Genomic DNA, 14,127 nt, shown 5'->3' with positions numbered 1-14,127 from the left:
CCTAATGATGCCCCCCCCCCCGGAATTTTTTTGTGCCATTTTCTCAATGATTTTATAATATTATACTTTTTTTAATATTATCTTTTGTCACATTTTGCATTAATTAAAACTAATTTTCTAATAATAATAATTTTGGTCATATGCGTTTGTGCACGTGTCGAAGCGGGGATAGGGACCATCCTGAACCGACAGATGCCAAACTGCTTTTGTTGAGGAAAGTGCGGGGTTGCCAATTTGATATACAATATCCCTTTCAATTATCAAAGCACCAGAAACGTATTTTCACATTAGAAGCTATAAGTATGTAAATAATATATATATATATATATATATATATACACTCGTCTTTTGACAAACACCCCCCCCCCCCCTTATGAAATTTTAATGACGCAGTCTGCGTCGTTACCCCCCCCCCCCCCCCCCCCGATTGTGGGCACCCCTGTCTAATGCGCGTATATAAGTACAAAAACAATTTTTTTTTTGTTGAAGCACAATGCCAAATAATGTTTTCAAATTTGTTTTAAAGAAAAACATGTATTGAGTTCCTCGTCGGGCCCTGAGATAGAAACAAGTACTACAGTGCCAGGAGTTTAGTGAACCCTCCAAACAAATCCAATAAATCAGGTTTCACCTAAAAGTAAAATATTACCGTGGCGCTTTAAAAAGTAACTGCCTCGTATTTTTAAAACTAATTGGCGGCAAGCCCATTGGTTTGCCTCGAGCTGTGGCATTTCGGCCTTGACAGCCTGCCTAGAGGATGGTTGCGATCAACCCTGACTCTATATCGGTGGTGTCCGTCATGGCTAAGGTCATTTCTGTTCAACCTTGGACCACAATTATAGTTTTCTAATACCATGGTAACTTAATACATTTGATCCGTTTATACTTCCGAAACAAAGGGCAGGAACATTGAAACATAGAAACAAGAAAATCTGGAATGGATATTTCCTACGTGAAAGCTGCAAGATTTTCACCAGCAATCAAATTAGTAGTACATATGGTCATCTAGATTAAAAAACTTAAAATGTCATTTATTTCTGAGTCCTCTTATTTACCGCTCTTTGCCTTGTGCATACTGCCATTGCTCCATATTTTGATCTCATTTCTCGTCACGTTCAGGGTTGACGGGCGCCACCTGAAACCACTTTTCAATTCTGCCCTGAATGTGTACTTCATTCGATTATTTATCAATTTATTAGATCACTCGGAATTTGTTTCTCGATTAAACGTTTACCGCTGGTTCCACGCCTTTGCAAATCACGTGAATCCATTTGAAGTGTGTCCATTTCAAGGCGATAAAGTAACAATTTTTGTCGAGGAAACTTACACACACACACACACATGTTAATCACAGTCTGAAAAAAATACAATTAATCTAAGGGTCTTTTAGTTATGAATAAGAACTTTAAACTTAAAAATGTTCGTATCCCGTTGCCAGATCGATGTATATATTACGAGGCATTCCGGAGGTCGTGCTGGTGTCGCAGACCGCCGACATCTTATCTCTTCTAATCAGTTGCAAACGCGTGAGGCCCGAGGAGGCACAGTTCTAACCTCCTCGGAGCAGCCCGGTTTGCCGCGCACCACGCCTTACATCTAACGGCACAGTTTCCCTGTAGGTCGTCCGCGGGGCGATCCATATTCCGCCCGGCGCGGCGCGACGCCTCGGCGAGAAGGAAGACGCGCGCGCGCCAAGCTCGTCTTGGCCGCGGTCCTCGCAGTTCCGCGCTCGACCGCCGCGCGGCGCCAGCGTCGCCCCGGCCCCCGGGAGAGGCGATTGAGTTTCCGCACAGTTGGCGGCGAGGTGGAGCGCGTGCACGCGTGACGTCACGGCGGCAGGACGGAAGTGCGGGCGGATGTTGTTGTCGTAGGGCTTGTTGTGGCCACGCTCGCACGTGTTTCTCGCTCGCTCACCTCGTGCTTGCGTGTGTTGTATGTGCGCGCTGTCGGGTGTGTGCTTGTACGGTAGTGCAGCGACTGTAGGTGTTTGTCACTCGGGTTACAAGGAAAACTGCCAGCGTGTGCACATTTCCAGATGGGTACGTAAATACTGCAATTTCTTTGAGAGGTACAATTAGTGATAGCTGCTCGAAGCGACCACCGGATGAATTTGTTTGTTGTCATGTGTCTTGTTCATATAAAAATAAAATAAAAGTTGTGATAATTTTATTAGTCATTCTACTCTAACACTACGAAACTTTATTGTATCTAAAATTTAAAATATATTTCGGTAACACACAAATCAGCATTTGTTTTTGTATTTCCCCTCACTAGAGTGGAATCATACCATATTTAACTATTGAGTAATTCGTTAATTTTTTACACTTGGCTAAGGACAATAAATAATGTATTCATATGTATTGTATTATTTGTACCAAACAGTATCATAGCTAAAACATATTTTCAAACTTTATTTTAATCAATACTTAGGCTGATATTCATCTTTAAGAAATTTTCCGTATGTTTTACTTTCAAATCGCTCAACCTATCAGCTTAAACTAATTCTCTTATCAGTGTTTACAGATTATGACTGACGTGGATCATAGATTGAGACGTTTCAAGGACGTGTATTGTTTATTATCTCCTGGATCCATTTCTGCATTAAAAATACGTATCTACAACTTTCTATATTAAAATTATATACGTACCCTTCCCAACGTAAAACTATCATTAAGAAAAAAAAATATTTATCGAATTTTTTTACGTGGTGAAGTTAATGAGTGCCGCCTTGTTTACCTCTTAACCACAAACATTTTGTAAAATTAAATGTAAAGTTATAACAAAACAAATATACATAAGGAAGCTAACATAAATAAAATACAAATAAACAAGAACATCATAACTTGCAAAATACATACAAACTAAATAAACAAACTAATTACTAGCAACTAATGAAACATGATTCAATTAAACTTAAAATTAAAATTTTTAACCTATAACAAACATTTTAAATAAACACATACACACACCAACACACACACACTCTCACTCACACTCACTCACTCACACAATTTCACAAAGCTAATAAAAATAAGGATCACATTCACTAGTTATTCCACTTTGCAATATTTTATTGTTTGATGAGATATTTTATAACAGACTGTTACAATAATGTTAGTTGCCTAGTTCTAGCCTATGGCATTTTTGCTTACTTTTACACGCCGTCAAATGCGGAATCTGTGTAACTACGTCAGTGACACACTGATGTTTTGGTTGGCAGAAGGTTAAGGAAGGCACCATGTAAAAATAAATCCTGTGGTTACGCGGCTATTCAGTGGGGCTTCTGGGAAGGCCGAAGCCATCGTTAGTAGACTGCGATCTGTACTTGCAGCGTACCTAACATTTCCCTAACAGCATTGATTTATGCTATGGCTGTGTAGCAGTGAGTTAAAGTTTATCTATAAGTCTATAAGAAAATCACAGATGAAAACATGTGCCCTTTTTTTATCTAGTAAACGCAAATGAAATATTTATCCGCTAAAAAAAATAAAACTCTCGTTTTTCTCTGTTGTTAAGTAGTTTTTTGATCGCCAATAAGTATTTGATCTACATTTATATAATTTACGATTTATCACGTTTCAGTTATACCTATTAGGTTCGGTAGTCGTCTGTTGGACATTCCATCTTGCATGAACTTAAGTTATTAAAAAGTATTTGCTATTTTTCTCTTCCACCGACATGCTGGTAAGGTGGGCTGCTTCCAGCAAGCAGGCTTGCTAGAAAATGTTGCTGGATGAACACCGAAACAGGACGACAGAACAGGTTTGTAATAGTTTTACAAGGTATCAGAACCTTCATCAATGTTTATTTGAACCTATTCTCTGTTAGACAAAAGATAATAAATATCTGCATTAATATGGCCACATTAAAAATCAGTCCATGTTAGTGTGGTATCAATGATCTTTGTAGCGTAATAATATAAAAGCACATTAAAAATTACACATTAATTTAAACTTCAGTACAAGCCATAGAATTATTAGTACAGAGCATTCTTAACCATAATTTCATTTCATAACTAATTTCAATGCCCTGCTGAATTGCATCGCTAGTGAATTCATTAATTACTTTTCTACGAATGACTTAGCTGAAATAATATGTACACTAGGCCACCTGAAAAGAACAGAGACAACTTTACCAAGGCGCAAAAAAAAAACTTAATAAATTACTGGTTGAATCTCAGAGCGAATACAGGATAAGGTGCGCATGTTAAACTCGCATGACTTAATTTATGATTACAGCATTGAAGTACACAGTTAATTTGACAGCAGTATTGTCAAAAACATGTCATGGTACGTTTTACAAGATTTGAGATACTGGTTGACTATTCATCAAAAATACTTTTATAGTTGCATAATGGTCATAAACTAAAATTATCAAAGCTTAAACTAAAAAAAAAATAGTTAAAAAGTTTTAACGAAGTCGTAGGTTCGTTAAAATGCAAAATATGTGTCCATGATATTACGGGGCGTATAGTGAGCCAATGACGGGCAGGTGCGCAGAGGACGAGAACCGCTCTACCCGACCTCTAGTCTATGGCCTGGCCAGACACACGGACGACAAGGCGTGTTGGCGGCGGCTAGGAGAGAGCAGAGGAGAGGAATGCCGCCGCAATTAGCGGGCGAACCCTGTCCCGTTGCTTCGCGAGCCGCTGTGTGGCGGCTGCAAGGAGCCATGCGAAAGAATGGAACGATCACCGAATCAAGTACGGTTGAACTAGTGTTTCCAGAATCAGAGAACATAGGGACAACCTAGAATTTCAGTGAAATTTGAATTAATGTAAAATGCTGGGAAATATAGCATATGTTAAGTACACTGCAATTTTTTTTGTTGAGAATAGAACAGTAATATTCATGTGAAATTGCATATATTAAGTGATCCGACAGGGAGACGCACCACAACGCCGAAATGCCAAATTGACCACAACGCCGACAGCTAGAAAACTGCTGTGTACCACAACGCCGATGTACCACAACGCCGAAATACACTAACGCCGAAAAATGTCATTGCAGGACTGCCTCAAAGGTTAGGTTAGGTTAGACTAGGTTAGGTTAGACTAGGTTAGGCTAGGCTAGGATAGGCTAGGTTAAGTTAGGTTAGGTTATATTACGCTAGGTTAGGTAAGGTTAGGTTTGATTGTGGTATTTCGGCGTTAAGGTACATTTAAGAAACACTCACAAATTCATTCAGTTGTTATTTCGGCGTTGTGGTACACAGCAGTTTTCTAGCTGTCGGCGTGGTCAATTTTGACATTCGGCGTTATGGTATTTCGGCGTTGTGGTAACGACCCATCCGACAGTCAATCGCTGTGGTCCCATTGTTGACACGCCGTGACCTCGGCGTGGACCCCCGCCGAGAACGAACACGTGCTGGCCCATAGAGCAGTGCGTGGTTCCCCGTGGCCAGCCGTCCGAGATTAGCCGGTGGTGATGGCGATGCCGATTGTGAGGCAGATGGACCCGGTGCTGGTTTTCTTCCCCAGACCTCGAGTGTATTTGGTTTGGGAGGGGCCGAAGCCTATACGCCTAAGGCGTTTTTTTTTAACTGCTCAAGGAACGCAACAGCGCGACACGCAACCAACGTAAACAACGTCACAGCCGATTATAAAGCACCCAAGTTTTAAGACGTCACCAACACTATGCCAATAATATGTAAACCAATAGAAAACATATTTTTACCCCGAGATATTTTTGATAATTCATATCACGAAAACCAAAGCAATTGTTAGTAATTTTATTTTAAAGAAGATATTTTCTATCTCTGTGTGAAAGTTCAGAGTAGGTATATATACATTATGTTAATGATAAAAAGACCATCCTGTACATAACGTCTGCGTCTTTAAAAGTTTACGGATAACTTCTCGTCTAATATGTCCGTCGAAAACGCAAGACAAAATGCAAGAAAGAAGTTAAACAATACTTGCGTTGCTGTTGCGCCTTGCGTAGTTTACTAACCGGTAGATACTCTAAAGTGCGATTTATAACATTTTGAGTCTTGCTCTCTTGCGTTTCTTCCGTAGATTATAAACCCGGCCTAATAATCTTAGGTTTGTGCCGTGCAGGAAGGGTAACATGCATCACGTGCTTTGTTCGGGGATTGGCCAGCCATGGCAGCATTTGATGCCATGACTAACTCCCCTATCTTAATTCCAGAGTATAACTAGCTAGTTAAGTTGGGCCCAGGTAAAACCTGCATATACACAAGGTAAACCCTGGGCTCATTCATACGAGGTGCAATGAGTGATGTATTAAGGAAGTAAGTTGAATGAAATAATACCGGAATTTTAATTTTAACGTTCAATAAACTTAGAGCCAACAATGAACATGAGGGAAAGTGCGTGTTCTTTAAAATATTAATTTACTATACATTATTTAAAAAATTGTCTCTGGACGTTTGTTGATCCCTAAGTCTTGACTTAATGTGTTCACATAAGTACTCAACATTTATAATATTCCTAAATTGCCTGCTAGTAATGTTTATGAAATGTTGCTTGTGGTATTAACATTAAAGAGAATTAAGGAAAAAATAGTATGTCTTAACTGCCTGCTAATAACTTTTCTGAAATGTTCCTTGTGTTCTTGACGTTGACGATGATTTCCAACTTTATTACATGTGTCTTCCAAGTATGTTAGTGCGGTTATAATCGTTACCTCATACCATAAATTTGCGGTTAAAAGTTCAGAAATAATCGTACGGTTCTTTATTTCTCCTTATTTTGTTGTGTGCCACGCAAGCGTCTGTAGCCCGCATTTCTCCGAACTTGAGTGCCAGAAACTCTGCACTTGCCATCTCAAGTACGAATGTCACCGTAAATGTTGTGCGGAGTGACTGAACACCTACCAGGGGAGAAAGTAGCGCGTGGCTTTCTCTGTGCCAGCCGGTCTCACAGCGCTGATTACTTCGGCGTCCATTATCTCAGGTCCGCTTTTCCGGTCCACAAGACTTTCGCCCAGCGCCGTCGTGTCTGGCTTTCCTGTTTGCGCTCCGTGAATATTTTTCCTCTGCAGGGACGTAACTAGATTAGTTTCCGCCCGGAGCAGGAACTCATTTTGGTGCCTCCTCCCCTTTTTGACGTGACAACGTCTAATAAATCGATGTACACCGGCTGCACGCACGAAAAAGTGTCCCGTTACGCACATTGTCCCGTTTCGCTGTGTCCAGTTACGCTCATTTTATATTGCTCTTTGCTAACCTGAACCTCCTAGCATTGCGACCGAGTCCGTGGCGTAATTCTGTTTTCATGCATTTCAATGTAACATTTTCATTGCTCTTTGCTAACCCTTTCCTCCTAGCATTGCTGCAGAGTCCGTGGCGCAAATGTATTATTTTTGACTACATCTTGGTGTTGGGTAAGCCATTTTCTTTCACATCATCCTTGAAACACTCCCATTCGTTTCCTACTTTTCCTATCATCGTCCTATCCTTAACAGAATAACACAGACTGGAAGAAGTTAAATAGCAAACATGTATAAAAGTTATAGTTAAAATAATCTCTTCGTTAAAGTAATAAACATATTTGAATTAAGGAGTGCAAATAAAAGTAAATTTATCAATTAAATTGTAGATTGCATTTCACTCCTTCTTTGTATCCATACAAAATAGTGATAATTCAATAAAAATGATTAAATTTTATTCATAAATACGTAATCATTTCATCAATGTTTTGTTATGACGTTGTCACGTTAAACTATCGTCCGTAAACCGACTTTACAGATAACCAATTTTTTTATTTTCAAAGCAATCAAACCAAACCAAAACTATTCCTGACAACACCTCATATCACCACCACATATTAATTCCTAGAGACCGAAAAAAAAATATCGGATTCATTTCGCGTTATGCTAGATTCATGTCACTATTTCCTTTTTGTAATATTTCTCCACGGCAACTTTCGTTAGAAAAATATCCAAAACTTTGCATTGGAATTCCATATTTCTATTTTTTTTTTTTCATAAATGAAAAGATTTAAGATTATTATAAACTCAGATATTTAACCAATTTATTAACAAATTAAATGTGAAGTTAAACAGTTACTCTTTAGATATATTTAGAACTCAGTTTGTAAGTTTTAATTCCATAACATTTTAAACTTATATTTAGTTTTTTTTTAGGAAAATAATTTGTTTTAAAATTAAGTTAAAAGTTAGTTTAATTGACACGTTTTCGTTAAAATACTAAACGCTTTGACTAATAAACTCACTTCTCTTCTTTGGTAACTAGTTTTAAATAGTTGTGTGTTTTTTGAAGAATGAAGTATTCGTTGGAATTAAAAATTAAGAACGTACAGTACAGTATTCATAGCTTTGTCGATTTAACGACAAAGTATGGACATTGCCGAACTCGTAATAAATTATAGAATATTTCTCGCCCGTGTTAAACAGCAGTATTGTACCCGTAATAATTTAACTCTCAAAAAAACGTGTTATTTCTGGGCTGGCAGCTTCCGCCCCGTTATGTCACCGTACCAGTTCTCCGATGACACTTGGGCGTCTTGTTACATTCTCAGAGACTCTGTTACATCAGCTAGTAACGTGATCTTTGATCTGGGTGCTCACCTTGGCTCAATGTATATACACAGAATCGGGATAGATGGATGAATTTAAAATGTAGCATCATTAACTCAGTATTTAGGTTGATTACCAATTTGTGTCATCCATTAAACTGGCTCTAATAACACTGAATCGAGTATTATCTTTGAAAGATTCGTGCAATGGGAGTGCATGACTTGATGTAGGCTTTTGGACATACGCCATTGCTTAGCAATGGCGTATGTCCAAAAGTCTACATCAAGACTGAATCGAGTCAAATCCACCACCTAACGGAAAGTGTGAAGCTATTTTACGATTGAATATTTAAGAACACGTTATTTCTTTAAAATATGATTCTTTGTATACGAGTGTAGTGGTGTATTATTATCAGTAATAAAATCCTTCCTTAAATCTTAAGTACTCAAACGTAAACTAGACTTAAATATCACCTCTGACATCGCGTTGCGGCTGAGGAAGTGGTCAATGGGAATTAGCAAGTCGACTTCGTTTACTTCATTTACAAACAGCGTCGAATTCATTCATTGGCTGACTTTAAGTATACATGTTTCATGACGTTCCAACCCACCGTAGCGTAGCAAGAAGATAATATTACTTATTTGTGGCTCAAAGGAATTTACACATCCATCTTACACCTGCGTTACTGTATAGCCAGTGGGATAGGCTTGCTGTTTCGCTTGCTTGTAGTTTTATTAAAACTTTACTTTGCGTTATTAAGTTAAGAAGAAGTCAGCAAACGAAGTGGAACTGAACGCTACGACATGGCTGCAGCGCTACACGCACTTAGTGCGTGGCAGTTAACACGACGCAAGAGCACGTGGCACATTGGAGGTAGGCCTTATCTAGTCTTATCTCATGTGCACGTAAGATTGACACAGGATTTGATTCCACATATACAAAGTAGTGAATTAAGGCCCAGCTGCACTGTCAAATCTGTTGCTTCCAACACCTTCCAATATGTTGTGTGGAATATAGTTTGAGAGTTATGACGTCACCGAAAACGTCATTAGCGCAGCCATGTTTGTTTGACAAGTTGGATGACTTAAGTTTTCATCAAATATTTTGCATATAGAACGGGTTCTAAAATATCTTGGATGTTGGATGCAATCGGCCAATCAAAATAGTGCCCGAAAACGAAAATGACATCCGTTTCCGCCACAACGATTCTTTAAAATGGCCGATTAAATAGGTTATAAAAGTGAAACAACTAAAATAAAGTTAATATGAATGTCGTGTGCGAAAGAATTGCATGTGTAGAAAAGAAAACTTTGAACAATCGCTGAACATTTATTTCATAATGTAACGAATATTATTGTAAATTCAATTTATAAAATTAAAAAAAATTAATGCAGAAATAGTTATAAAATTTTATCCAGCTTAGTAATACATTATTTCATTTCAAAATTTAGATTAAAATTGTAAAGTTTGAGATAGACTTTGATAGTGTGACATGATATAAAACATATTTAAGTTATCTGTCCAAATAGGCATGCTTGATGGAGAAATCAGAAGCCATTTTCCGTCCAATACTACCCCTCCATCTCTGTTTTAAAATATATTGGAGACACATATTTGACAGTTTGGCATGGCCTTTACAACAGCGAATAGCGTTATTGCTTTATTTCTCAAGTTATTTCAAGTGGCATGTTGGAGGTCGATTTAAGGACCTTTGACCGGACCCATATCCGAGTAGAGTCACGAAAATATTGCGGATTCGTTCGGTAGCAAGTTTATTTTAATCAAACATTCATCTGCTTCACTTCGATGATTGGGCAGCAGTTTATTTGACGTGTCTGGACAACGCTGAGCCAATAACAAACAGTTTGGAGCAGTGAGACAGAGTCATTTACATTGTGTCTTGCTTTGCCACCTAATGGCCCACGTAACATTTGAGAGTTGGTAATACCCACGCTGTCCTCTACCAACTGATAGCAACATAAAATGTAGTTTAAACAGTACCCACCAATCTACAGAAAATTATTACCTATACATAAATTAGTGATGGAAACAAGGAAATTTTCCGGAAAAGTTATGGGGTTATACATTTCAAGAAAATTTTCTTATTCTCATCTCTAAGAACAATCCAGTAAAAGTATTACATATCTCTGACCTTGGCAGCGACCAAAGAGTGCGCCATGGGAATAGAATGCACGGTCATTCAGAAGCTAAATTTCCCCTGTGTATCGCGAACTCCAATTGCACATGCCACCAAAATGGCGCAACGGGCCAGCAGTATGGTGGAACGCAACCAGCAGAATCATTGGCCAGAGACTAAGTGACCAGTTTTCAGGCCCGGCCAGTGCGAATTCTTTTGACCAATCAGACGCAAGGCTGTTTCCGCAGCCCGACTCATTCGCTGGAATAGCGAATACGGCCACACAAAAGGACCTGCCACTCCATTTGGCCCGGGTACACATAACGGTGTGCAGAGCTTCAGAAGAAAAAAAACATGCTATTCATAGGGCATGCAATTTTCGCGAAAATAATTCGAGACTAGCTGAAAGTTAAAACACTGTGGCATCGTCTATGTTTCGTAATTGGGTGGGTTTCTTTCAGGCCTACAACACATCAATCACAGCAATCCAGTACGGAAGCGAACGTGTCTTGAATGGCCTGGTCTCTCGCAGACGGCCACCAATCACAGGGAAGAAGCAGCCGTTGTGGGTACACCTTGTTGCAATATAATGGGCGTTCACTTACCCCCCCCCCCCCCCTCCGCGAAAAACGCTTGCCCCTACCGATTCAATAACTGCTCGTGATTTCTCTTTACGACAATCAGTTAAGAATACACTTAGGGCGGATGGGTAGGTATGTTTTCGTATTTCGCCTGTAAACTGTGTTTTTAGAAGAGTGGAAAATGACTGAAACGTGTTTTTTTTTTTTTTCATAATAATATTTAGGCATGAAACATCCGGTAGAGATTCTTGAAAGCACTCGAGCACTTGTATTACACGTATTTCTCTTGTATTTCTCCGCCGTATATAATGTAGTGGTCACCAGTCAGATCTCGCAGTTGCCCCGTGCTCGACGAGAAGAATTTGCGCCAGTCCGCAGCTTTGCGCTTGGTGGCGACACCGCACTACGAGCACCAGCGAGCGTCGCACCGCCAGCACCAGGCGACGGCAGCTAGCCTAGCCCTGGACGACTGTGACCTGCTGGAGTACAGACCCGAGGTGTGCGGACAAACAGCCCGCGCACAGCGCGAAGCGGCTGGTCCTCGAGGCTTGACGGACCTGGGAGGGTCGCCGCCAAGTACGAGAATAGCTCGCGGTAAAATAAGGCGCCGGCCGCTGCGGTGCCTTGTGCTGGGACACACGCCGCACCTGTCATAACTGAGGGGCGTGCATTTGTCGATCTGACAGCTCGTTAGTAGAGACCCGTGAATTTCGCGGATTCAATGACCTCCAGGATAGACTCCAATATCCTCTACACACTCGGGCAAATGCCAACTGTTCATTGGCTGTTGACTTGTGAGTCTTCTCGACTGGGTGGCCTGTGAGTCGACATTTCTATGAGCGAGGGTCTCTAATTGGCCCTCAGTCCTCCAGATTAACAGTGAACCAATGACAGAAGCAGCACTAAGGTATAATTATTTGAATTTTAGCATAACACGAAATGAATCCGCGAAATTCACGGGTCTTTACTCATTAGTAGGGACCGGAAAAATTCGCTGATTCAATGACCTCTAGAATAGCCTCCGTTATCCTCTGCATTTCTCAAGTAAACACGCGTGTTCATTGGGTACTAAATTGTGAGGCGTCTCCACTGGGTAGCTTGTGATTCGACACTTCTTTGGTCGATAGTCTATCATTGGCCCAGAGAGTTCCAGTTAAACTGCGAGCCAATAGCAGAACCAGCAGAAATGTACACAAGTTTGAATTTCAGCCTATCACGAAATGAATCCGCGAAATTTTCCGGTCTCTACTCATTAGACTGCAGTAAGGTATTCCCACGCCAGCAGATGTTTCCTTGTAATTGGCGGCCGCCTGCAGGAGACGACACGCGTTCGCTTCCCGCAGTGAATGGATGTGACTGATGTACTCACCCAGCCAACGCAGTTGGTGTGGACATCTTTTCGCGAAAAGTACATGATGGTCCTTGTCATGATTACAGTGACTTCTGTTTCGCGGATTCATTGGATAAAATAGGAAGCCTGAAATACACATGTGTCTGATTCACGTTGATGATTGGATTACAGTTCTCTTGACTTAATCCTTGACAACCCTGAACCAGTTATAAAAAGGACAAGAAGTGGTTGCCCAATCAACAGCGTGTAACCCATCAAAGGGTGTAATCTTATTATCGACCACTGAACATTTTTAAAAGACTTACGTATATAGGCAAGTTGGGTCCAGCTTGATGTGAAAGGAATCCACGAAATAATCGTACCTATAATTATAAATAGGGATCTTTTATGTATATAACCGGCCATATTGCTGGTTCATTGAACAACAAATTTAAAATCAAAACTCTGGATGTTATGGCGGTTTTTAAATTTGGATCACTGACTTTTTTGCACATCATAAAGACTTCTAAGACAATAAGAAACCAATGTACACGAGTCGTCGAATCACATACTATCAATCACCAACTATAAATAGCTTATCACGGAAAACAACAGCAATTAATGCATGACTCATACGTCAGTGGGCACAGAACACATTCAAGTCTAACCTATAGGTGGTCGAAACCATCGAAATTTTCTAGTCTCTATGTCTATATCTGTTAACTCGGATAGACTGCACAGTTTTGTTCATAATGAAGCAATGGTAAAGTGTTCATTGTGTTGTATGACCGACGGCTATAGAGTTTGACTTCTCCTGCAATCTTGGGACTGCCACTCCGAACTCACACGGGTAACCGAGTTTCCTAAACGGCCTTTAGATGGCAGATGAACCAAAATACTAGTAAGAACATAAAATGTATTTAAATAAAGTACTTGTTGAAGAGTGTTTTAGTGCCTCTGCTTTTTTGTTTCACATAGACTAATAATAACTTAAAAGGTATGAACAAGGTAACTAACTAAAAAAATCAGTCGGCACCTTGTTTTGGAACTTTTACCTTAATAAATAAAGGTTCACTGATCTTGGGCATCCCTAGTGTACAGTAAACCATTCTCTCTCTGATCTATTCGATGCTCCATTTTGAAAGCTCTTCTGTTTGTGTTCTACTCTACGTGGCACTTATTTATCCACCTGGGAGAAAACTGAAGTAGTTCCTAGGCTTGTCGTATCAGCATTGACTTACCTAACATATCCAGGGGCACGTCAGTTAGCTGCCGCCTGTGTAAGATATCTCCCTCTTTGACTTGGCTCACACCCGACTTATTATACCCGAGAGCTTAATGTTTACTATTGACTGGAAGTCTTCTAGGCCGTGTAAAAAAAAAAGATAGTTCAATCACACAAGTTGCAGAAAAGCACATATTTTTGCAGTGCAGCGTAGTGGTAAAATACAGTATGTCCATAAAAGAATATCCCAGTTTCAATGGTATATTACAACAGTTTAATTTAGACTATTTACAGCAAATCATACATCAAATTGAAGGTAAACTAACTTAGTTTTTCTTACAAATGTTCAATAT

The 14,127-nt window shown here is 39.8% G+C and overlaps 1 protein-coding gene across 4 annotated transcripts in view; it reads left to right on the top strand.

Annotated features, from left to right (window-relative positions):
* LOC134530487 (CBP80/20-dependent translation initiation factor) overlaps window positions 1-14,127 on the top strand; it is a 152,098-nt gene that overhangs the window by 40,144 nt on the left and 97,827 nt on the right. The window contains exon 1 of one of the 4 annotated variants that reach the window (XM_063365337.1): window positions 1,593-2,039. The exons of 2 other annotated variants lie outside the window; for them this stretch is intronic. In XM_063365337.1, the coding sequence (XP_063221407.1) occupies window positions 1,935-2,039 (105 nt within the window). In that variant the 5' untranslated portion in view covers window positions 1,593-1,934. Of the gene's footprint in view, window positions 1-1,592; window positions 2,040-14,127 lie in introns of those variants that run through there. One more of the 4 variants, XM_063365335.1, reaches the window with a different exon arrangement.

The sequence above is a fragment of the Bacillus rossius genome, chromosome 3 (assembly GCF_032445375.1).
Source record: "Bacillus rossius redtenbacheri isolate Brsri chromosome 3, Brsri_v3, whole genome shotgun sequence".
Lineage (NCBI taxonomy): Eukaryota > Metazoa > Arthropoda > Insecta > Phasmatodea > Bacillidae > Bacillus > Bacillus rossius.
This window is presented reverse-complemented; position numbering and strand designations above follow the sequence as displayed.